The 24,035-nt window shown below is 44.8% G+C and overlaps 2 protein-coding genes across 4 annotated transcripts in view; one reads left to right on the top strand and one right to left on the bottom strand.

The window, feature by feature from the left end:
- Positions 1–1,329: 1,329 nt before the first annotated feature.
- On the bottom strand, positions 1,330–17,235 carry si:ch211-141o9.10 (probable endonuclease 4). Of its 2 annotated transcripts, none has more exons than XM_056297272.1 (8): positions 17,132–17,235; positions 15,029–15,216; positions 14,658–14,867; positions 14,176–14,358; positions 8,260–8,391; positions 3,219–3,323; positions 2,030–2,159; positions 1,330–1,596 (listed from the first exon to the last, which is right to left on the bottom strand). In XM_056297272.1, exons 2-8 carry the CDS (start codon positions 15,213–15,215, stop codon positions 1,536–1,538), a joined length of 1,008 nt encoding a protein of 335 aa, XP_056153247.1. In that variant the 5' UTR covers position 15,216; positions 17,132–17,235; the 3' UTR covers positions 1,330–1,535. The 2 variants fall into 2 exon arrangements, with proteins under 2 accessions (XP_056153247.1, XP_056153246.1); XM_056297271.1 differs by lacking the exon at positions 17,132–17,235 and adding an exon at positions 16,671–16,924.
- Positions 16,589–24,035, top strand: part of tnrc6ba (trinucleotide repeat containing adaptor 6Ba) — a 41,841-nt gene continuing 34,394 nt past the window's right edge. For both annotated transcript variants that reach the window (XM_056297269.1, XM_056297268.1), the window contains exons 1-2: positions 16,589–16,856; positions 22,991–23,078. In XM_056297269.1, the coding sequence (XP_056153244.1) occupies positions 23,022–23,078 (57 nt within the window). In that variant the 5' untranslated portion in view covers positions 16,589–16,856; positions 22,991–23,021. The remainder of the gene's footprint in view (positions 16,857–22,990; positions 23,079–24,035) is intronic.

Below are 24,035 nucleotides of genomic sequence, written 5' to 3'. Positions count from 1 at the left end.
AGGCCTTTATGGTAGAGTGGCCAGACGGAAGCCTCTGCTCAGTAAAAGACACATGACAGCCCGCTTGGAGTTTGCCAGAAAGCACCTAAAGGACTCTCAGACCATGAGAAACAAGATTCTCTGGTCTGATGAAACCAAGATTAAACTCTTTGGCCTGAATGCCAAACGTCACGTCTGGAGGAAACCAGGCACCTCTCATCACCTTGCTAATACCATCCCTACAGTGAAGCATGGTGGTGGCAGCATCATGCTGTGGGGATGTTCTTCAGCGGCAGGAACTGTGAGTCTAGTCAGGATCGAGGGAAAGATGAATGGAGCAAAGTACAGAGAGATCCTTGATGAAAACCTGCTCCAGGGCGCTCAGGACCTCAGACTGGGGTGAAGGTTTACCTTTCAACACGACAACGACCCTAAGCACACAGCCAAGACAATGAAGGAGTGGCTTTGGGACAAGTCTGTGAATGTCCTTGAGTGGCCCAGCCAGAGCCCAGACTTGAACCCCATTGAACATCTCTGGAAAGACCTGAAAATAGCCGTGCAGCGACGCTCCCCATCTAACCTTACAGAGCTCGAGAGGATCTGCAGAGAAGAATGGGAGAAATACCCCAAATATAGGTGTGCCAAGCTTGTAGCTTCATACCCAAGAAGACTTGAGGCTGTAATCGCTGCCAAGGGTGCCTCAACCAAGTACTGAGTAAAGGGTGTGAATACTTATGTACATGCAATATTTCAGTTTTTTATTTTTAATAAATTTGCAAAAATTTCTACAAAACCTTGTTCACTTTGTCATTATGGGGCATTGTGTGTAGATTGATGAGAAAAAAAGGGGATTTAATCCATTTTGGAATAAGGCTGTAACATAACAAAATGTGGGGAAAGTGAAGGGGTGTGAATACCTTCCGGATGCACTGTATGTTGAACATGTAAATAAGCAGGATATAACATGCAGATAATCCACTGCCAATAATCTGAAGTGATCAGCAAACCCACACATCACACTCAAATCTCCATTTATATCAGATTATCTGTTGCATGTTGGAAAAGCAGGAGGAGGAAGTACACACTTATTGTTTCCTCCCCCTTCTAACCTACTCTCAAGTTAATTCAGCTACTATACGTTTCAGATATGAGAGAGAGATCATGCTGAGGAACGACGACTCGTCAGTCCTGGCAGTAATCTCTCACTGAGGAGGGATGGTGAAAATGAGAAGCACGGTTTTATATTTTCATTTACTTTTTGTGTACTTTGAGGCTGTCTGCATGTATTCTTACTGCCCTCTACTGGTTAAGAGGGAAAACAACAACAAAAGTCAATTTATTTCTCAAGCCTTTATTAGAACTTTCGACACATCTTTGATAAAGGTGAACAAATCATATTTCTTTGAAAGTGGTTATATCAACATTAACAACCCGGAACAATGGAACGACAACAATAAAAAACCTGAAAGCTTCGAGGCCAGTATGGTGGACGACAGGAGTTGCATCCTTGGTCCTCTGCTGGTTTAACAGTGGGAAGTGATGAGCAGATGGCTCCTTCACTGGCTCTTGCAGAGGGAGTACAGAAGCTGGATCTGTTCGGCATATTCAAACCCCGGCCTGTTGGAGAGAGACGTGACTGTATTATAAACAATACAGTTACTACAGGTGTCCCCACCCTTATAAACAATACAGTGACTGCAGGTACCCCACCCTTATAAACAATACAGTGACTGCAGGTGTCCCCACCCTTATAAACAATACAGTGACTGCAGGTGTCCCCACCCTTATAAACAATACAGTGGCCTAACGACCCAAACCACCAACCCGATTTCATATGCAAATTGCCGTGAGCATGGTTTAGCATGTTTAGTTCGTGTGTGACATGTTGACATGAGACACAGTTAATTGTCATTTACATCATTGAAACAAATCTCAGTTTGATTATTTGACATGTGACTTTTGAATACAGAAGCCACACTGTGATATATCGATATCTAAAAATAGGTGAATGATTATTGTAATATTGATTTCACCCAGTGCTACGACTCACCGTCCCGGCGTCTCCAGGATCAGAGGGATGCCATCCAGTATGGGCTCGTTGACGATGTCCTGGAAGGCCGAGAGTCCAATCTGACCTTTCCCGATGTCCTCGTGGCGGTCCAGGTGACATCCCAGCTTCCCTATAAATCACACAGACGAACTGACAGCATGAAGAACGTCACCACAGCACAGTTAAGTTTGGACTTTGTGAAATCCACAAGTTTTCCCAAAGCTTTTTTTGGGGGGGGGGGGTTCCCCCTTTCCCCCTTTTTTCCTCAACCGATTGTACTTGGCCAATCACCCCACTCTTCCGAGCCGTCCCGGTCGCTGCTCCGCCCCCTCTGCCAATCCGGGAAGGGCTGCAGACTACCACATGCCTCCTCCCATACATGTGGAGTCACCAGCCGCTTCTTTTCACCTGACAGTGAGGAGTTTCACCAGCGGGACGTAGCGTGTGGGAGGATCACGCTATTCCCCCCAGTTCCCCCTCCCCCCTGAACAGGCGCCCCGACCGACCAGAGGAGGCGCTAGTGCAGCGACTGGGACACATACCCACATCCGGCTTCCCACCCACAGACATCGCCAATTGTGTCTCTAGGGACGCCAAACCAAGCTGGAGGTAACACGGGGATTCAAACCAGCGATCCCTCTGTTGGTAGACAATGGAATAGACCGCCACGCTACCCGGACGCCCCCTAGCCTCATAACCTTTTGATTGAGTCCAAAAAGTCCAACAAAATTAAGTCAGTGGTTTTATTCAATCCTTTGGTGTGGTTGTCTGTGAATGTTCTCATTAATCCAGGTCGTCATGGTTATCCAAAGGAGCTGAATCAAGTGCAAGTGGACTTGGTTTATATCCGTGAAGACGTTTCGCCTCTCTAGCTTTGTCTAGTCAGAAAGGCACGAACTGAGGAAGCCTCTTGGATGAGAGGCGAAACGTCTTCACGGATATAGACCAAGTCCAGTTGCACTTGATTCAACTACTTTGGATAGCTTTGGTGTGGTTCTTTACCTCCTTGTGGATCCTCCCTTACATAACTAGTAAGGTTCTCACTATGTAGCAAGTACAAGCACACACACACACACACACAAAACATAAAATGAAAACACAAACGTGATTTCTAACCCCGTACAATAAATCCTGCGCGTGGTGTACTCTCTCAGCTCATTGGCTGAAGAGTACTGTGGTGGCATCGTACCTTTGGAGTCATTGAGATGGACGGCTGTGAGGTATTTCAGTCCCACGGTCTTATCAAACTCCTCCAGCAGGGCCTTCACGCCGCCATCCGCCGCCACGTCGTAGCCTAAAACAGCCATCACTCACACTTAACCGTTACTTGTAATAACTGATCAAGTAATTTGATTGGACAAGAGGCATTCCATGACTGCTAACACAGAGTATGACAGCACTGGGACTTTTAAATACACATGTATTGCTCCGTTTTACAGGTAATTACTGTTAATTCCATTAACGATCTCACAGGAAGTTGAATCAGTTCATCTGGACACAACGTTTAGTGGGAGATACGTTTCATCATCATCTAAGTGACCTCTTCAATCTCAGCTGACTGCAGGTACCCCCACCCTTATAAACAATACAGTGACTGCAGGTACCCCCACCCTTATAAACAATACAGTGACTGCAGGTGTCCCCACCCTTATAAACAATACAGTGATGGCAGGTGTCCCCACCCTTATAAACAATACAGTGACTGCAGGTACCCCCACCCTTATAAACAATACAGTGACTACAGGAGTCCCCACCCTTATAAACAATACAGTGACTGCAGGTGTCCCCACCCTTATAAACAATACAGTGACTGCAGGCACCCCACCCTTATAAACAATACAGTGACTACAGGTGTCCCCACCCTTATAAACAATACAGTGACTGCAGGTACCCCCACCCTTATCAACAATACAGTGACTGCTGGTATCCCCACCCTTATAAACAATACAGTGACTGCAGGTACCCCCACCCTTATAAACAATAGTGACTGCTGGTATCCCCACCCTTATAAACAATACAGTGACTGCAGGTGTCCCCACCCTTATAAACAATACAGTGGCCTAACGACCAAACCAACAATCAGTTTCATATGCAAATATGGGCGTGACCATTAATTAATAATAAAGGGTGTGAATACTTCCAGAAAGACCAACCGGGTGAGCGATGAGGAGAAGAGGAACAGAAGGAATAGCACAGTCATCCCGTATGTTTCTGGGGTCTCCGAGAAACTCAGGAGAATTTTCAACAAACACTGCATCCCGGTATACTTCAAACCCAGCAACACACTCTGACAAAAACTGGTTCATCCCAAAGACCGGTACCACACACCCAGAACAGCAATCTGGTGTATGCTGTACAATGCAATAAGGATTGCACTGACCTATACATAGGAGAAACCAAACAACCACTACACAAACGGATGGCCCAACACAGAAGGCCAGACTCCTCAGGACAAGACTCAGCAGTCTATCTACACCTAAAGGAGAAGACACACTCCTTCCAGGACAGCAACGTACACATTTTGGACAGGGAAGATAGATGGTTTGAAAGAGGGGTGAAGGAAGCCATCTATGTGAAACTGGAAAAACCATTCCTCGACAGAGGAGGAGGTCTGCGACGCCACCTGTCTCCCACTTACAATGCCGTCCTTTCATCTCTACCCAGGAGACTCAAGAAGCCTAGCCTCCAAGAACAACAGTCGGTCACTAACGGCTCCAACCACTCTCATGACCACTGAATGGAGCACTAACAAAGTCGAAACTATCACCTCCAACGACTGTCGTTGCTAAACATCGGAACACAAAAGAGCCATTGACATCTATAGCTCTGATAACGACTCCAAAGAGGCTAAATATCTGAGTCTCATCACCAGCCAGTCAGACTAGCTTGGTCTCGTCAGAAAGGCACGAACTGATGAAGCCTCTTGGATGAGAGGCGAAACGTCTTCACGGATATATAACCAAGTCCAGTTGCACTTGATTCAACTCCTTTGAAGAGCACAAACTAGGAGTCATCAGGACTCTGTACCACCGAGCTGACAACATCCCATCAACACAGTGGCCAGGGAAGGGGAGAAATCCCACATTAAACAGGCCCTGGTTAAGTGTGGTTATCCTAACTGGGCGTTTGTCAAAGCCAGGAAGACGCCCAAACAGTGCACCAGCCGATCGAAGAGAGAAGAACAACAGCTGCCTTGGTGTAAACCAGTGGTGATTCCATATGTGACAGGAGTGTCGGAAAAGCTGACACCCGTATTTTCCAAACACCGCGTCTCAGTTGCTTTCAAACCCCAAAACACGCTGCACCAGAAGTCGGTCTACCCCAAGGATCGGGTCCCCCGGCACAAACAGAGCAATATAGTGTACGCTGTTAAGTGCCGGGAGAACTGCTGTGACTTGTACATCAGGAAAACCAAACAGACGGTGGCCAAGAGGATGGCACAACACAGGAGAGCTAACATGCCAGGCCAGGACTCCGCAGTCTACACCATCTACACAGTCTATACACCATCTACAGAGTCTACACCATCTACACAGTCTATACACCATCTACACAGTCTATACACCATCTACACAGTCTATACACCATCTACAGGCCAGTGGCCACTCTTCCAAGGATGAGGATGTGCACATCCTTGATGGGGAAGGACGCTGGTTTGAACAGGGAGACAAAGAGGCCATCTATGTGAAGAGGGAACGAACATCCCTGAACCGGGGGGGGGGGGGCAAGAGTACGTCTGATGCCATCTTACAATGCTGTGATTGCAACCATTCCCCAATCTGATGTGAACAGTACACATGGCCATTGTAACTCTAGTTAATGGTCACGACAGTTTGTAAATGAAACTGTTTGCTGGTTTGGGTCATTATGCCACTGTGTTGTTTATAAGGGTGGGATACCTGCAGTCAGCTGAGACTGAAGAGGTCACTTAGATGATGATGAAACATTTCTCTCACTAGACATCGTGTCCAGATGAACTGATGAAACTTTCTGGGGTCTGGTGTTCATTCGTAGCTCGTCAACTTGGCTCTCCAAGGAATGGGCATTGCAGAGAATCATTGAAGGTAGTGGTGGTCTGTCTGCTCTTCTCGGTAGTCTCTAGCATCTCCACATTTTCCCCTCTTCCATGGGCGTACCTGTTCACTCGGAGTCTGAGCCCACAGTTCTCTCGGTAGCTGGGGAGCAGGTGTGCTGCTGGGGCAGAGCAGCGGGAGTTGGACTCAGGTGTCGTGTAGGAGTGCTGGCTCGGTATCCCATCACGCTGGAGTCGAGTGGCATTTTATTATAAGTTCCCAGCAGTATCACACTCAAGATGCGGCCTCGTACCTACGACCCAGTCACAGCCATGCTGATATTAAGTAGAACAGCGCTCCCTCTCATGTGATATTACTTAATTATCCACGAGATTCCCAAACAGGCATGAATAAAATTCATCTCTCATTTCCATTCTTGTATTCAAATTCTTTTGAAGCTAGAGTGCAGAAGAAAGAAAGAGAGCCACTTTATTTTGTCACTGTAACTCACAATGAATTGTGTTCTTCCAATGAGTTTGTTCTCTGCATTTAACCCATCCTATGGTATAGGAGCGGTGGGCGGCTGCAGTGCCAGGGGACCAACTCCAGTTCTTCTTTCCATTGCCTTGCTCAGGGGCACAGGCAGGAGTATTAACCCTAACATACATGTCTTTTAGGCGGTGGGAGGAAACCGGAGCACCCGGAGGAAACCCACACAGACATGGGGTAAACATTCAAACTCCACACAGAAAGGACCTGGGATGGCCTGGGGTTCGAACCCAGGACCTTCTTGCCGTGAGGCAACAGTGCTAACCACGGGGCCACCGTGCCGCCCCATATCAATGAATGTTCATGACATTCAAGACCTTGCCAAATGAGCTCACACAATGATGATTAAGCCTATCACTGACAGGCAAATCTCTGTGTTTCACAGTATACCAGAGTTTTAAATCTGGTGTCTGGGACAACATGTTCACACTGCATTCCTGCTCTGGCACACCAGATGTGATGCGTAGTGATGAGTTTTACATCAGCCAGCTATGATTGCTTTGCCAGAGCTGAACTTCCATGTGATAAAAGCATTCACATGCCTGTGCTCTAGCTCTGCTGTATGACGGAAGCTAAGCAGGTATGGGCTTGGCTAGTGCTTGGATGGGAGACCTCCCGAGAAAATGAGTTGCTGCTGCAAGTGGTGTTCGTGGGCCAGTAGAGTGCAGTCATCCTTCTGGTCCTAATTAAAACAATACAAATCAAATGGCAACGCCCCAGTGCAGTGATGGGGACACTGTGCTGTAGGAGATGCTGTCCTTCGGACAGGATCCCATGGTACTTAACGCAAAGAGTAGGGGGCCCCCGGTGTCCTGGCAAAATTCCCAAACTGGCTCTCTCCATCTGGCCACCTAATCATCCCCCCGTGTATTTGGCTTAATGATTCCCTCCCTCTCCACCTCAAAGTGATGTGTAATGAGCGTTCTGGTGCAAAATGGCTGCTGTGCATCACCCAGGTGGTGCTACACATTGGTGGTGGTTGAGGTGAGTTTCCCCCCTTCAGTATGAAGCGCTCTGGTTGTCTAGAGAAAGTGCTATATAAATGTAATCCATCATCATCACGACTGTTGGGATAGGCGCCAGCATCCCCGCCACCCTGAGTAGGATCAGCGGTTTGGAAAATGGATAGATGAACATCATCATCATCGGAGCTGAACTCCCGTGTGACGAGAGCGTTCGCATGCCTCTGGCTGGCTTGCCTTCACGGCTTTCTGGGAGCAATGGTGGAAAAACCCATGACACGTCCAACAAAAGTTTCAGATGCTTCAGAGAAAAAAGGAAACTTAGCGTTCAGAGGAAGGATTAAAGCCAAAAAAAAAGAAAGAAAGAAAGCATCGATGGCGAGGACAAACACGGGTAACCATTGGTGTAGATTTTCCTCGTTGGAGAGACCTGAAAGAGAAGTAATTACTCTCACTGCCTAAAGGGGAGACAAAACTTCTGCACTGCAGGTTTATGACCAGGGAATGACAACGTTTAAGCTATATCACCATATTACCAGAACCAAAATCCCACATCATATCTTGTCTCATGTCACCATGTTATATGCAGATACTGCCCAGCTCCAATACAAAAGCATGTCTCTATAGCCTACACATACAGTGTCCCGTTGTTGGTTTGTGTGTTGTTGTTTTTTTTGAGAATCCATTTCAGGTGTGGTTTGCTTACCAGCGGCAAAAGCGTGGCAGGTATCCAGACACACTCCCACCCGGCTCCGGTCCCTCACCTGGTCTATGATGGCCTTCAGCTCGCTGAAATCACCACCTACCGTGTTCCCCTGGCCGCTCATGTTCTCCAGCACTGCCGTCGTGGAGGAGCAAGAGAAAAAGACAAGCGTTGGAGTCAAAACAGAAAGGAAACAAAACCCAAATTTAAGCACGCCTATCTATCTACCATCCTCTCCTTCCCAGTAAGGCTGCCACATTGGGGAGACTGGTGCAGTCTCTGATGTTGGCTGCTTGAAGGGCAGGTGTAACAACGGTGTGTTAGGAGGCCTTATTTCTATTCATTTATTTACAGCTTTCTCAGGATATCTGTTGGTCAAGCTACTCTTGTCAAGTTATTATTAGCCAATGAAGTCTGCACCACAAAAGAAACTGAGTAGTTAGCATTTTCACATAAAAGCATAAAAACGGGGCGTCTGGGTGACGTGGCGGTCTATTTCATGCCTACCAACACGGGGATCGACGGTTCAAATCCCCGTGTTACCTCCCACTTGGTCGGCCGTCCCTCCAGACACAATTGGCTGTGTCTGCGGGTGGGAAGCCGGATGTGGGTATGTGTCCTGATCACTGCACTAGTGCCTCCTCTGGTTGGTTGGGGTGCCTGTTCAGGGGGATGGGGGAACTGGAGGGAATAGCGTGATCCTCCCACGCGCTACATGCCCCTGGCGAAACTCCTCACTGTCAGGTGAAAAGAAGCAGCTGGTGACACCACATGTATCGAAGGAGACATGTGGTAGTCTGCAGCCCTCCCCGGATCAGCAGAGGGGATGGAGCAGCAACCGGGACGGCTCGGGAAGAGTGGGGTAATTAGCCAGATACAATTGGGTGAAAAAGGGGGGAAAAAGCATAAAAACTGACATTGTAAATCTAACTAAAATGGAGGGAGTCTTTGTCCTTATGTCTGTCTGTCTGTCGATTTTCTCGACAACCATTCATCCGATCGACTTCACATATATATTTTATAATTCATATAATTCTGTTATCCTCTTTCAATGTTGTATTCTGTAAATTGTGTAAACACAACAGCCATTGCATGTTATCCATCTTGGGAGAGAGATCCCTCCTCTGTTGCTCTCCCTGAGGTTTCTTCCTATCTTTTCTCCCTGTTGAAGGGTTTTTTTTTGGGTTTTTTTTTAGGGAGTTGCTCCTTATGTGATGTGAGGGGCTAAGGAAAGGATGTTGTGTTGCTGTAAAGCCCCTTGAGGCAAATTTGTAATTTGTGATATTGGGCTATACAAAAACAAAAAAAATTGACTTAACTTTGCCATTGCAACCCACATTGTGGTTGGAGTGGGGATTAGACCGGAGCAGGCACTGCACTAGTTTTCTAAAATTAGGAGGGCTAACTCAGCGCTCACACCAGAAGCGTCACAAGTGCCTAACGCAGCTGTAATGTTTTTAATATAAACTGAAGAAACTGCGGCTCTTCCAATATTATTATTAACCACTGTAATAAAACTTAAGCCCAGCCACTGAGGATGCACAAGCTGGTGCATTCTTAGTGCCGGTCCCAAGCCCGGATAAATGGGGAGGGTTGGGTCAGGAAGGGCACCTGGCGTAAAATCTTTGCCAAATCAAATATGCAGATCAGAAATCAGATTTCCATACTGGATCGGTCGAGGCCTGGGTTACCAATGACCGCCATTGGTACTGTTGGCCAGCAGGGTGCTGGTGGAAATTATGCTTGGGGGAAGGCATGTCCAGGAGGTGAGAGTTGGAACTTTGTATGTTGACCCTATGACTGGTAAAGGGAGAGAGCTGGCTGATATGATGGAAAGAAGAAAGGTAGGCATACTGTGTTTGCAAGAGACCAGGTGGAAGGGGAATAAGACAAGGAGACTTAGTGGTGGAATGAGGAAGTACAGCAAAGTATACAGAGGAAGAGGTTGGCAAAGAAGACGTGGAATAGACAGAGAGATGAAGAAAGTGGACAGGAGTACAAGGAGATGCAGTGTTAAGCAAGGAGAAAGGTGGCAAAGGAAAAGGCGTATGGTGAGTTGTATGACAGGTTAGACACTAAGAAAGGAGAAAGGGACTTGTACCGATTGGCTAGACCGAGGGAACAAGCAGGGAAGGATGTGCAGCAGGTTAGGGCGATCAAGGGTAGAGTTGGAAATGTGCTGACAAGCGAGGAGAGTATGTTTAGAAGATGGAAGGAGTACTTGGAGGAGCTGATGAATGAAGAAAATGAGAGAAGGTTGGATGATGTGGGGATAGTGAATCAGGAAGTGCGGTGGATTAGCAAGGAGGAAGTGAGGGCAGCTATGAAGAGGATGAAGAGTGGAAAGGCGGTTGGTCCTGATGACATACCTGTGGAGGCATGGAGGTGTTTAGGAGAGGTGGCAGTGGAGTTTTTAACTAGATTGTTTAACACAATCTTGGAAAGTGAGAGGATGCTGAGGAGTGGAGAAGAAGCATACTGGTACCGATTTTCAAGAATAAGGGAGATGTGCAGAACTGTAACAACTACAGAGGTATAAAGTTGATCAGCCACAGCATGAAGATATGGGAAAGAGTTATAGAAGCTAGGTTAAGAGGAGAGGTGACGATTAGCGAGCAGCAGTATGGTTTCATGCCACAAAGGAGCACTACAGATGTGATGTTTGCTTTGAGAATGTTGGAGAAGTATAGAGAAGGTTAGATTAGATTTAGAGAAAGCATATGACAGGGTGCCGAGAGAGGAGGTGTGGTATTGTATGAGGAAGTCAGGAGTGACAGAGAAGTACGTATGTAGGAGTGGTACAGGATATGTATGAGGAGTGTGATAGTGGTGAAGTGTGAGGTTGGAATGATGGCAGCCATAACAACATGTACCCTCGCTCTGCCCAATGACAGAAGCTAAGTAGGCATGGTCTTGGCTAGTACTTGGATGGGAGACTCCCGGGAAAACTGCGTTGCTGCCGAAAGTGGTGTTGGTGGGCCCGTAGGGGGCAGTCTTCCCTCCCTCTAAAAAAAAAATCCATTATCTTAACCGCTTATCCTGCTCTCAGGGTCATGGGGATGCTGGAACCTATCCCAGCAGTCATTGGGCGGCAGGCGGAGAGATACCCTGGACAGGCCACCAGGCCATCACAGGGCAGTGACGGGGACACTGTGCTGTAGGAGATGTCGTCCTTTGATTGAGATGTTAAACTGAGGTCCTTACTCACTGTGGTCACTAAAGATCCCAGATCCCATGGCACTTATCGCAAAGAGCAGGAGGTTCCCTGGTGTCCTGGCAAAATTGCCAATCTGGCTCTCTCCATTTGGCCACCTAGTCATCCCCCCATGCAATTGACCTTTCGCAAAGTACCGCCCCAGAACGGTGCTTGTCCAATCCTACCTTAGCAACGGTCCGTCAAGCTTTCAAACACACAACAAAATGCTGAAACAGTGTGCCTATGGGATCTGCAAATTGGATACTAGATATCTGAAAAGTTTGGAGGGGGTGTAATTTTCTTTCCCTTCCCAAAACCCAGAACCCAAGAAGCGCAATGTCGGCAATAGATTTCACAGAATAGCAGACCCCATGGCCAGCTTAATCCATCCAAAATCAACAAAAATACCTGTCTGCTCCAAGCTAAGCTAGCTACTAGCTAGTATTGATAGCTAATACAGCTAACGTATTATTACTGTTACTTTTACCCACACAATGCGCTGATTTCTTCCTTCATGTTTTGGTGTTTTCCGGCTACTTCCTGGATAGTTCTGAAATGCTTGACGGGCATAGCAACAGTAACTAAGGGGGGCGGGACTTTGCGAAAGGTCAATTGCCTCGATGATTCCTCCCTCTCCACCTCAAGCTGATGTGTGGTGAGCGTTCTGGCGCAAAATGGCTGCCATGGATCACTCAGGTGGGTGCTACACATTGGTGGTGGTTGAGGTGAGTTACCCCCTTCAATGTGAAGTGCTTTGGGTGTCTAGAAAAGCGCTATATCAATGTAATGATTATTATCAATATTATTAGATAGGTTCTAGGTGGAGGTGGGATTACATCAAGGATCGGCTCTGAGCCCTTTCTTGTTTGCAATGGTGATGGACGGTTGACGGATGAGATCAGACAGGCTTCTCCGTGGAAGATAATGTTCATGGATGACATTGTGATCTGTAGCAAGAGTAAGGTGCATGTTAAGGAGAGCCAGGAGAAGTGGAGGTATGCACTGGAAAGAAGAGGTATGAAAGTCAGGAGGAGCAAGAAGGAATACATATGCATGAATGAGAGAGAGGACAGCATAATGGTGAGGATGCAAGGATTAGAGGTGACGAAGGCATATGGGATTAAATATTTGGGGTCACCTGTTCAAAGTAAGGCGGCACGGTGGCGCAGTGATTAGCACGGTCGCCTCACAGCAAGAAGGTCCTGGGTTTGAGCCCCGGGGTAGTCCAACCTTGGTGGTCATCCCAGGTTGTCCTCTGTGTGGACTTTGCATCTTCTCCCCGTGTCTGCGTTGGTTTCCTCCGGGGGCTCCGGTTTCCTCCCACAGTCCAAAGACATGTCGGTAAGGTGAATCGGCATTGCTAAATTGTCCCAAGGTATGAATATGTGTGTGTGTGTGTGTGTGTGTATATATATATGTGTGTGTCGGTCCTGTGATGAACTGGCGGCATGTCCAGGGTGTCTCCCCACTTGCTGCCCAGTGACTGCTGGGATAGGCTTCAGCATCCCCGCGACCCTGAGAGCAGGATAAGCGGTAAGCAGTTCAGATAATGGATGGATGGATGGATGTTTAAAGTAACAGGGAGTGTGGCAGAGAGGTGAAGAAGAGCATGAAGGCAGGGTGGAAAAGAGTGTCAGGAGTGATTTGCGAAAGAAGGGTACCAGCAAGAGTTAACAGCCATCCGGCAAATCTTCACTACCACCCAGTCTCTGTCTTAACTCATCCCTGAACTCCACACAACAGTCTTCTTTCTTCAACTTGCACCATTTGATCTTCGGCTCCGCCTTCACTCTCTTCCTCTTCTTGATCTCCAACGTCATCCTGCAGACCACCATCCAATACTGGCTAGCTACGTTCTCTCCTGTCACCACCTTGCAGTCTTCAATCCCTTTCAGATTGTGCCCCCTGCATAAGATATAGTCCACCTGTGTGCACTTTCCTGCACTCCAAAAACCTACTGTCTAATCAAGACAATACAAGTGTAGCTTACGGGTAAGAACACTAGTCGTTTCTGCCCTCTGGTGGTTGGATGTATTAATAACCCCTATCCCTACAGCAGCCATTAGCTAGTTATTCTCTATGAGAGCTGGTGACCTAAGGGCAGTATGATGCCAAAGCCCAATGGCGACCATTTGAAGTTGAGCCAAGATTAACTTTATGCAACTTAATGATTAAATTATTATTAATCATAATGTACTGAAGCAGCAACCAATTCCAGACCAGCATTTCTTCCTTTGGTAAAATCTTTACAACAAACTTGGCAGGCTGTGGAACATAACCAAACTTGATGTCTGCAGTGCAGGTTGAGCGAACTTTCATCCCCGATGCTTGTGATGCTTTTGGTGTAAAAGTACAGAGTAAGCGCAGGGTATCTAAGAATATCTCGAAAAAAGAATCAGAGAATTTCTGTGTCTACGTATTCAAAATGTGATAAGGTCCACCGGTCAGAAATAATTGAATAGGAAAATCTAAAATAATGTGGTGTGACCCAGAATTGCAGCACACCAGTGAAATCAGGTGAATCAAGATCTACTGCCCAGTTTTAAATGTTCAATATGACACACTGAAATGTACAATCCCAAACGGCCAACCTGACCAAAATTTAGGTCATCTCGTTAAATTTGAGTTTTTATGATCATTTGTTTTTCCCTTTGTTATTTGTGTCTGGCCCCCGTCCCTGAGGGCTGACACACAAGCTTTCTTCCCCCTGTTAACCACGATACCTGTGACCACCGCGGGAACCTGCTGGTGGGCGTAGTTTATGGCCCCTGCTATTCTCTCAATGCATTGCTGGGTGCTGATGGAGCCCAGGGAGGAGCCGGGGTGGAAGTTGTAGAGATGGAGGCCCAGAGCGCTACAGCGACTCAGCTCATCCACCAACAAGGCCTGGCTCTTCTCATACACATCTGGATGGATCACAGTACACAACACAGAGACAAACAAACATGAATCTACCTATGTCTGTCTGTCTGTATCCATCCATCTGTATCCGTCCATCAGTTTGCATCTGTCTATCGGTATCTGTCCATCTGTCTGTCTTCCAGTACCTATCCATCTACCAATCTATCTAGCTGTCTGTCCATCTACCGGTATCTATCGATCTGTTTATCTACATGTCTGTTTGTCTGTCTGTCTGTCCAGCCACCCTTTTATGTATGTATGTATGCATGTGTCTGTCCATCCATCCTCTATAGGTCACACAAACCCTCTTTAGGAGATCCGCAGTTCATCAGGTAGGAACCATGAGGTAGGATATGAGCGGGGTCTAAACCCTGAAGGGAACATTGCTCCTGAAACTTTGCAGCTGCTTTTGGGTCCAAGGCGGGTCTCTTCCATGAACGCTGTGATCCCAGAAACAGTGCAAAACTACGGCCGCCCATCTCTGTGCAGGATTCTACTGCTTTCCATATCCCTCCTGCAGACCAGGGATCAGACAAACACAGGAGGGGTAAATGATGGCAGATCACAATATTGTATCAAATATATTGCAGTATAAGGACCTTATTAGCCTGTAAGCCTGTGCAGGTCTGTCCATCTAAGTGTGAAACTTTAGGGAGATGTGTTTGAAAAAGTCACCTTGAATCCCAACATGAGCTCCAATATATTTCTTATTTCCCAGCTTGCCTCGCCTGGTCTCTTCCTTCCTTTCAGGCATTTTGTCTGCAGTCAGGTCTCCTGGAGCTCCGCTGTCATCTCCATCTCTCTGTCCTTCCTCGGTCTCCTCTGTTTTTCTTTTCTTTGCCGTGCTCTTTCTTGGAGCCATTCTACCAAGAATAAATGATAATGGTATACGTCACCTATAAATCTTGTGTATTCAAACTGCAAACTTCTGCCACACTCCAGTCTGTTGTCTTGCCACTTTCTGCTGAAATAGTGCATATGACAGAGCGAAGGGACTACCCTGAAGTTTATATGACAGTATTAAAGTTTATATCAAAAAGTAAATGATAGTCAGATTGCAACTTTCACAAATCTGTCCTGATGTGAAATAACTACCCTGCCAGCCATGCATTTAATGAAATAGCTAGAATTTAATGCAAACCCCCCCCCATAGGAAATGACCAGCCTTGCATTCATCTCTCCTTATATGAAGTAAGCAGACTTTATGCAGCTCTAATATGAAATAAACACACTTTTATGCAACCCTCCTGTATGAAATCACCTAACCCCCCATTTATGTCTCCTAATGTAAAATAACCAGATTTTGTGCATCTCTCCCTATGTGAAATAAGCAGGCTTTAAGCATCCCTGCTGGTGTGAAGTAAGAGTTTACAGGCTGCTCCCTACAGACGCCACTCCAGTCTGTTGTCTTGCCACTTTCTGCAAAAAGTAAATGATAGTCAGATTGCAACTTTCACAAATCCGTCCTGATGTGAAATAACTACCCTGCCAGCCATGCATTCAAAGAAATAGCTATAATTTAATGCAACCCCCCCCATAGGAAATGACCAGCCTTGCATTCATCTCTCCTTATATGAAGTAAGCAGACTTTATGCAGCTCTAATATGAAATAAACAGACTTTCATGCAACCCTCCTGTATGAAATCACCTAACCCCCCATGTATGTCTCCTAATGTAAAATAACCAGATTTTGTGCATCTCTCCCTATGTGAAATAAGCAGGCTTTAAGCATCCCTGCTGGTGTGAAGTAAGAGTTTACAGGCTGCTCCCTACAGACGCCACTCCAGTCTGTTGTCTTGCCACTTTCTGCAAAAAGTAAATGATAGTCAGATTGCAACTTTCACAAATCCGTCCTGATGTGAAATAACTACCCTGCCAGCCATGCATTCAAAGAAATAGCTATAATTTAATGCAACCCCCCCCATAGGAAATGACCAGCCTTGCATTCATCTCTCCTTATATGAAGTAAGCAGACTTTATGCAGCTCTAATATGAAATAAACAGACTTTCATGCAACCCTCCTGTATGAAATCACCTAACCCCCCATGTATGTCTCCTTATGCAAAATAACCAGATTTTGTGCATCTCTCCCCACGCGAAATAAGCAGGCTTCCCCGCCTCTCCCCTTATATGAAATAAGCAGGCTTTAAGCATCCCTGCTGGTGTGAAGCAAGAGTTTGCGGGCTGCTCGCTACAGACGCTCCACGCTGAGCAGCAAAATGGCCGACCGTCAGGCAGCGGACTCCACGGCGCGTCGAGACTGAAAATCCTCCCGCACGCCAAGGTTTACATTTAAAGACCCTCGCTGCTTATTCACCACATCAGCAGGTTATAGGCAGTGCAGCTCGTTGTCCGCCATTTACGTGGTCGTCTGCTCAGGCGTCGGGTGTTTTTTTCCGTGGCCCCGGCGGATGCCTCACAAAGCTAGGAAAAAAGGACTGGCACTGAAGCACTTTAGCAGGCTAGCTAGCGCGCTAGCCCCTCTTCCTATGTGATTCCAGAGGTGAGTAACGCCGGCTCGATGCCCGCGGCGTCCGGGAAACGGTTAACCTCAATGCCGCGGCCGTCTGGGTGCCGTCGTGGATCGGCGGTGGTTATTTTCGAGGTCGTCGATGCAGAAACCATAGTGCGCAGGTCCGGCTAGCTTACCGCGTTAGCCGACGCTATTAGCATCGGCAAGCTAGCCGCAACGGCGTCGCTCCTGGGCATGAGGTAGCGTCGCTAGTTTGCCGAACCGTGCTGTTTGGAAAAGGAGGTTTGCGTGTCGGTTAATGTTACCTTATATGGGGGGGTAGATGTTTCTTTTATACCGTGTTTGAGGCGAAGAGACTTGGACTGCTAAGCTAGCTGGACGCTAACGTCAGCAGGCTATTTGATTCCCCCCCCCTCCCCTCCTGTTTATAAGGCTGAGCTATGTCACCGTTTTGCAGGCGTCCCTCGTTAAGTTCTCTACCAACGTCCTGCAGTAACCTAAGAACGCTTTGTTTTGGGGGTCATACACATCGTGAACTCTTAAATATTTAATGTTGGGACTTGGTACAGGGTCCGGAGCCACCAGCGTTCTGTGGCTGATGCCCCAGCCCCGCTGAGGTGCCCCCAGGTTTTGGTGCTCGCCAGTTGCTGTCCATTTTAGCCACCGGCACGTCCAAACGTCTGCAGCCGTTTAGGGAACGCAGCTGGTAGCTAATTAGACAAGATAACAGACGATTGGACAGGATAGCAGGTCGACGATTAAGACAAGAGTTAGAGTGGTGTTTCTCAACCCAGTCCTCAAGGAACCCCCCCTATCCTGCATATTTTCTTTGCAACCCTGAATAGGTACCTGTTTGTAGTTATTCAACCAATCAGCAATGAATTTTGTCAGATGTTGCACACCTTGCATAATTAAGTGCTGCGAGATGATTGGGCGAGTAAGTACAAGCGGGCCTACCTATGCAGGGTTGCAATGAAAATCTGCAGAATGGGGGTTCCTTGAGGACTGGGTGGTGAAACACTGAGTTAGATAATGGCAATATGCTTACAGACGCAATATTTATAGATCTTGCTGAGGCATCTGACGCGGTTGAGCACTACCTCCACCTTGAAAAACTTTGTGATATTGGTCTTTCAAGACGTTCTTCACTTTGGTTCGATTCATATATTCACCATAGACGCCAGTGTGTCAGGGCAGTCAGTCAGATTTTATGATCATGGAAAAAGGCGTACCAAAAGGTTGACAATTAAGACAAGATAACAGGTAGATGACCAGATAACAGGTTGACGATTAAGACAGGATAACAGGTAGATGACCAGATAACAAGTTTATAATTAAGACAGGATAACAGGTAGATGCCCAGATAACAAGTTTATAATTAAGACAGGATAACAGATAGATAACCAAATAACAGGTTGATCAGTAAGACAGGATAACAGATAGATAACCAAATAACAGGTTGATCAGTAAGACAGGATAACGGGTAGATAACCAGATAACAGATTGATGCAACCCTCCATGTATGAAAAACTTTGGGATATTGGTCTTTCAAGACGTTCTTCACTTTGGTTCGATTCATATATTCACCATAGACGCCAGTGTGTCAGGGCAGCCAGTCAGATTTTATGATCATGGAAAAACGTTTACCAAAAGGTTGACAATTAAGACAAGATAACAGGTAGATGACCAGATAACAAGTTTATAATTAAGACAGGATAACAGGTAGATAACCAGATAACAGATTGATGCAACCCTCCTGTATGAAATAACCTAACCCTCCATGTATGAAAAACTTTGTGATATTGGTCTTTCAAGACATTCTTCACTTTGGTTCGATTCATATATTCACCATAGACAACCAGTGTGTCAGGGCAGTCGGTCAGATTTTATGATCATGGAAAAAGGCGTACCAAAAGGTTGACAATTAAGACAAGATAACAGGTAGATGACCAGATAACAGGTTGACGATTAAGACAGGATAACAGGTAGATGACCAGATAACAAGTTTATAATTAAGACAGGATAACAGGTAGATGCCCAGATAACAAGTTTATAATTAAGACAGGATAACAGGTAGATGCCCAGATAACAAGTTTATAATTAAGACAGGATAACAGATAGATAACCAAATAACAGGTTGATCAGTAAGACAGGATAACAGATAGATAACCAAATAACAGGTTGATCAGTAAGACAGGATAACGGGTAGATAACCAGATAACAGATTGATGCAACCCTCCATGTATGAAAAACTTTGGGATATTGGTCTTTCAAGACGTTCTTCACTTTGGTTCGATTCATATATTCACCATAGACGCCAGTGTGTCAGGGCAGCCAGTCAGATTTTATGATCATGGAAAAACGTGTACCAAAAGGTTGACAATTAAGACAAGATAACAGGTAGATGACCAGATAACAGGTTGACAATTAAGACAGGATAACAGGTAGATGACCAGATAACAAGTTTATAATTAAGACAGGATAACAGATAGATAACCAAATAACAGGTTGATCAGTAAGACAGCATAACAGGTAGATAACCAGATAACAAGTTTATAATTAAGACAGGATAACAGATAGATAACCAAATAACAGGTTGATCAGTAAGACAGGATAACAGGTAGATAACCAGATAACAGATTGATGCAACCCCCCATGTATGAAATAACCTTACCCTCCATGTATGAAAAACTTTGTGATATTGGTCTTTCAAGACGTTCTTCACTTTGGTTCAATTCATATATTCACCATAGACGCCAGTGTGTCAGGGCAGTCAGTCAGATTTTATGATCATGGAAAAAGATGTACCAAAAGGTTGACAATTAAGACAAGATAACAGGTAGATAACCAGATAACAGGTTTATAATTAAGACAGGATAACAGATAGATAACCAAATAACAGGTTGATCAGTAAGACAGGATAACAGATAGATAACCAAATAACAGGTTGATCAGTAAGACAGGATAACGGGTAGATAAGCAGATAACAGATTGATGCAACCCTCCTGTATGAAATAACCTAACCCTCCATGTATGAAAAACTTTGTGATATTGGTCTTTCAAGACGTTCTTCACTTTGGTTCGATTCATATATTCACCATAGATGCCAGTGTGTCAGGGCAGTCGGTCAGATTTTATGATCATGGAAAAAGGCGTACCAAAAGGTTGACAATTAAGACAAGATAACAGGTAGATGACCAGATAACAGGTTGACGATTAAGACAGGATAACAGGTAGATGACCAGATAACATCTTAAGAAAGGATAACAGGTAGATGACCAGATAACAGGTTGATAATTAAGAACAGATAACAGGTAGATAACCAGATAACATCTTAAGAAAGGATAACAGATAGATGACCAGATAACAGGTTGATCAGTAAGACAGCATAACAGGTAGATAACCAGATAACAAGTTTATAATTAAGACAGGATAACAGATAGATAACCAAATAACAGGTTGATCAGTAAGACAGGATAACAGGTAGATAACCAGATAACAGATTGATGCAACCCCCCATGTATGAAATAACCTTACCCTCCATGTATGAAAAACTTTGTGATATTGGTCTTTCAAGACGTTCTTCACTTTGGTTCAATTCATATATTCACCATAGACGCCAGTGTGTCAGGGCAGTCAGTCAGATTTTATGATCATGGAAAAAGATGTACCAAAAGGTTGACAATTAAGACAAGATAACAGGTAGATAACCAGATAACAGGTTTATAATTAAGACAGGATAACAGATAGATAACCAAATAACAGGTTGATCAGTAAGACAGGATAACAGATAGATAACCAAATAACAGGTTGATCAGTAAGACAGGATAACGGGTAGATAAGCAGATAACAGATTGATGCAACCCTCCTGTATGAAATAACCTAACCCTCCATGTATGAAAAACTTTGTGATATTGGTCTTTCAAGACGTTCTTCACTTTGGTTCGATTCATATATTCACCATAGATGCCAGTGTGTCAGGGCAGTCGGTCAGATTTTATGATCATGGAAAAAGGCGTACCAAAAGGTTGACAATTAAGACAAGATAACAGGTAGATGACCAGATAACAGGTTGACGATTAAGACAGGATAACAGGTAGATGACCAGATAACATCTTAAGAAAGGATAACAGGTAGATGACCAGATAACAGGTTGATAATTAAGAACAGATAACAGGTAGATGACCAGATAACATCTTAAGAAAGGATAACAGGTAGATGACCAGATAACAGGTTGATAATTAAGAACAGATAACAGGTAGATAACCAGATAACATCTTAAGAAAGGATAACAGATAGATGACCAGATAACATCTTAAGAAAGGATAACAGGTAGATTACCAGATAACAGGTTGATAATTAAGAACAGATAACAGGTAGATAACCAGATAACAGGTTGATAATTAAGAACAGATAACAGGTAGATAACCAGATAACATCTTAAGAAAGGATAACAGGTAGATGACCAGATAACATCTTAAGAAACGATAACAGATAGATGACCAGATAACAGGTTGATAATTAAGAGCAGATAACAGGTAGATAACCAGATAACAGGTTGATAATTACGACAAGATAACCAGATAACAGGTTGATAATTAAGAAAGGATTTTAAAAAAGGATAACAGGTAGATGACCAGATAACAGGTTAAGAAAGGATAACAGGTAGATAACCAGATAACAGGTTGATAATTAATAACATGACAGGTAGATGACCAGATAACAGGTTAAGAAAGGATAACAGGTAGATGACCAGATAACAGGTTGATAATTAAGAACAGATAACAGGTAGATAACCAGATAACAGGTTGATAATTATGACAAGATAACCAGATAACAGGTTGATAATTAAGAAAGGATTTTTAAAAAGGATAACAGGTAGATGACCAGATAACAGGTTAAGAAAGGATAACAGGTAGATGACCAGATAACAGGTTGATAATTACGACAAGATAACAGGTAGATAACCAGATAACAGGTTGATAATTAAGAAAGGATAACAGGTAGATGACCAGATAACAGTTTAAGAAAGGATAACAGGTAGATGACCAGATAACATTTTAAGAAAGGATAACAGGTAGATAACCAGATAACAGGTTGATAATTAAGACAGGATAACAGGTAGATAACCAGATAACATTTTAAGAAAGGATAACAGGTAGATTAGCAGATAACAGGTTGATAATTAAGACAGGATAACAGGTAGATAACCAGATAATAGGTTGACAATCAAGACAAGGTAACAGGTTGACTGTTGACTGTATCAACTGAGGAGTTGTCGGGGATCATACCGATTTGATTGCTCCCAACATGCTTGTGTCCAACCTGTGCTCTAAACCCGGGGCTGGTTATGTTAGCGCCAGTATAGTCTCGTTTTCTGAGAATTGACACCTGCCGGATGATTAATGTCACTGAAATAAAACTGTGGGTGACACGAGGACTGTTGGGTCCTGGCAGATAGACAATTAAAACAGGTCAGGTTTATGAATATATCAATGCCGCACATCTGTACACTTCTAAATTTGGCATTTCAGCTAAGCTTAGATTTACTGCTTACAGTAAGTTATGTTCTTTAGTGACAATGCAACATATGCAATATATGCCAGCCTGAAAGGTGTGGGTGTGTGCACTCCCAGTTCCCTGTTCCACAGCTCTCATAACCTACAAAGACAAGTTCTCATACTAGATCCCATATAGTTTTCAGTGCGTTTTGGTTTGTGATCAATGTAACTGTGCTCAGTACTGGTCTAACAAGCACTTAGCTACCCCTCAAATCTCATGAGAGGACATGACTTCTCATGGGTTGCGCATATAAGGTTTGTAAGCAAGCTCGAGGTAAAAGAGTGATCAGCTTACAATTTCTCCGTGGTTGTGACGAGCGTAATTACCCTGTGTGTTGCTTACATGCCCTGCAATGTTCTTAGCTCAAGACACTGACGGCTGATTCATCCTGTCAGGCATGCGCTGCACTGTGGTCTGCATATCGACTTGTAGTCATTCAAACTGTTAAGTGGTTTAATTTGTGTTTTGCTATTTGTCACTGAAAGCCTGTGTTTTATGTAAGCCCTCTCTTCAATAAAGTTTGTTTTACAATATAAAGCAATCTCTACGATGGAGTGAATGATTAGTCAATACCCTTGTTTTTCCTGTCCTTCACCTACTAGAGAGAAGTATCAGGACAGGAGGTCGTAGTTCATGGAAGACAAGAAAAGGAAAAAAGACGACAAAAGGAAAAGGGACACCTCTCAGAAGGTATATGTTGATGATCAGCTCCTCTCTCTGCTGTCAGTATGGGAAAACATCACCTTTAAAACCTTACTAGGTACATGCCCTGATAAAAAAACAACTGATCTGAGGGCAAAAGAGGGTGGATCGCAGTATTGGGAAGGTGTCCCCAGTATATTGTGCTACACATGGTGCGGGCATTTCTCTTAAGAACCATATCACTGTTAGGGGAATGGCCTGTAGTTCAAATTTCTGTTCCATGTCTTTAACATTGTAAATGAAAATGGATCCATAGTTCCTAATGGGCATTGACACAGGTCAATGAAACACTATCACGCTGAACAATTTATAACGTAAATGGGTGTATCCTGGAAAAGGATTTTTTTTTTCCTGTCACTCTTGAGGTGCTACAATTTTGAGATGCAAGGTTATTTCCAACAACAGAGAAAGACACAGACAACACACATTTAAACTAAAAGAGTGCACTCAGTAGAGTGCAGATCCCCACCAGGTGTATCTCCCCTTCTCCGGTGCTCTCGGACATGGTGACAAACCACCCCTTTTTTCGTCTACCGGGAGATAGCATACTACAGAGGCACTGCTTGCGTATCTCCCCCTCTCTGGTGCTCAGACTTGGGTGAAAAACCAGCTGAGGAGTTAGCACTTAGTTGCTGTGTAAAACAGGTTTTCGGAGTCACAGAAAGTTGAATCAGTTCATCTGGACATAACATTTATTGAGAGCAAGGTTTCATCACTCATCTAATGCCCCTTTTTCACTAACTGGTACCGGCTCAACTTGACTTGACTAAGCTTGCCCTTTTTTTGTTTTCCATTACTGGAAAGTACTGGCATTTTGTTAACTGTTACCACTTTTCTGGTGCCACCTTTGTCGGGGTTCCAGAAAAAATAGAGCAGGTACACTGAGGGGGTACTGTTACGGTAATGGAAAACGACACAGACGCGAGTCGAGTTGAGCCGGTACCA

The sequence above is a fragment of the Lampris incognitus genome, chromosome 17, assembly GCF_029633865.1.
Source record: "Lampris incognitus isolate fLamInc1 chromosome 17, fLamInc1.hap2, whole genome shotgun sequence".
NCBI classification, from domain to species: Eukaryota; Metazoa; Chordata; class Actinopteri; order Lampriformes; family Lampridae; genus Lampris; species Lampris incognitus.
The sequence above is the reverse complement of the archived record's forward strand: the minus strand, read 5'-3'. Positions and strand labels throughout refer to the sequence as shown.

Excerpts from the sequence above, each read along its gene's own strand:
- si:ch211-141o9.10 (XM_056297272.1), bottom strand. The coding sequence starts at position 15,215 with ATGGCTCCAAGAAAGAGCACGGCAAAGAAAAGAAAAACAGAGGAGACC. Across the intron at positions 14,359-14,657 it reads CTGCGGATCTCCTAAAGAGG|ATGTGTATGAGAAGAGCCAG; the intron begins GTTTGTGTGACC and ends TGATCCATCCAG. Across the intron at positions 8,392-14,175 it reads GGTTCCCGCGGTGGTCACAG|TGCTGGAGAACATGAGCGGC; the intron begins GTATCGTGGTTA and ends CCACGACGGCAG.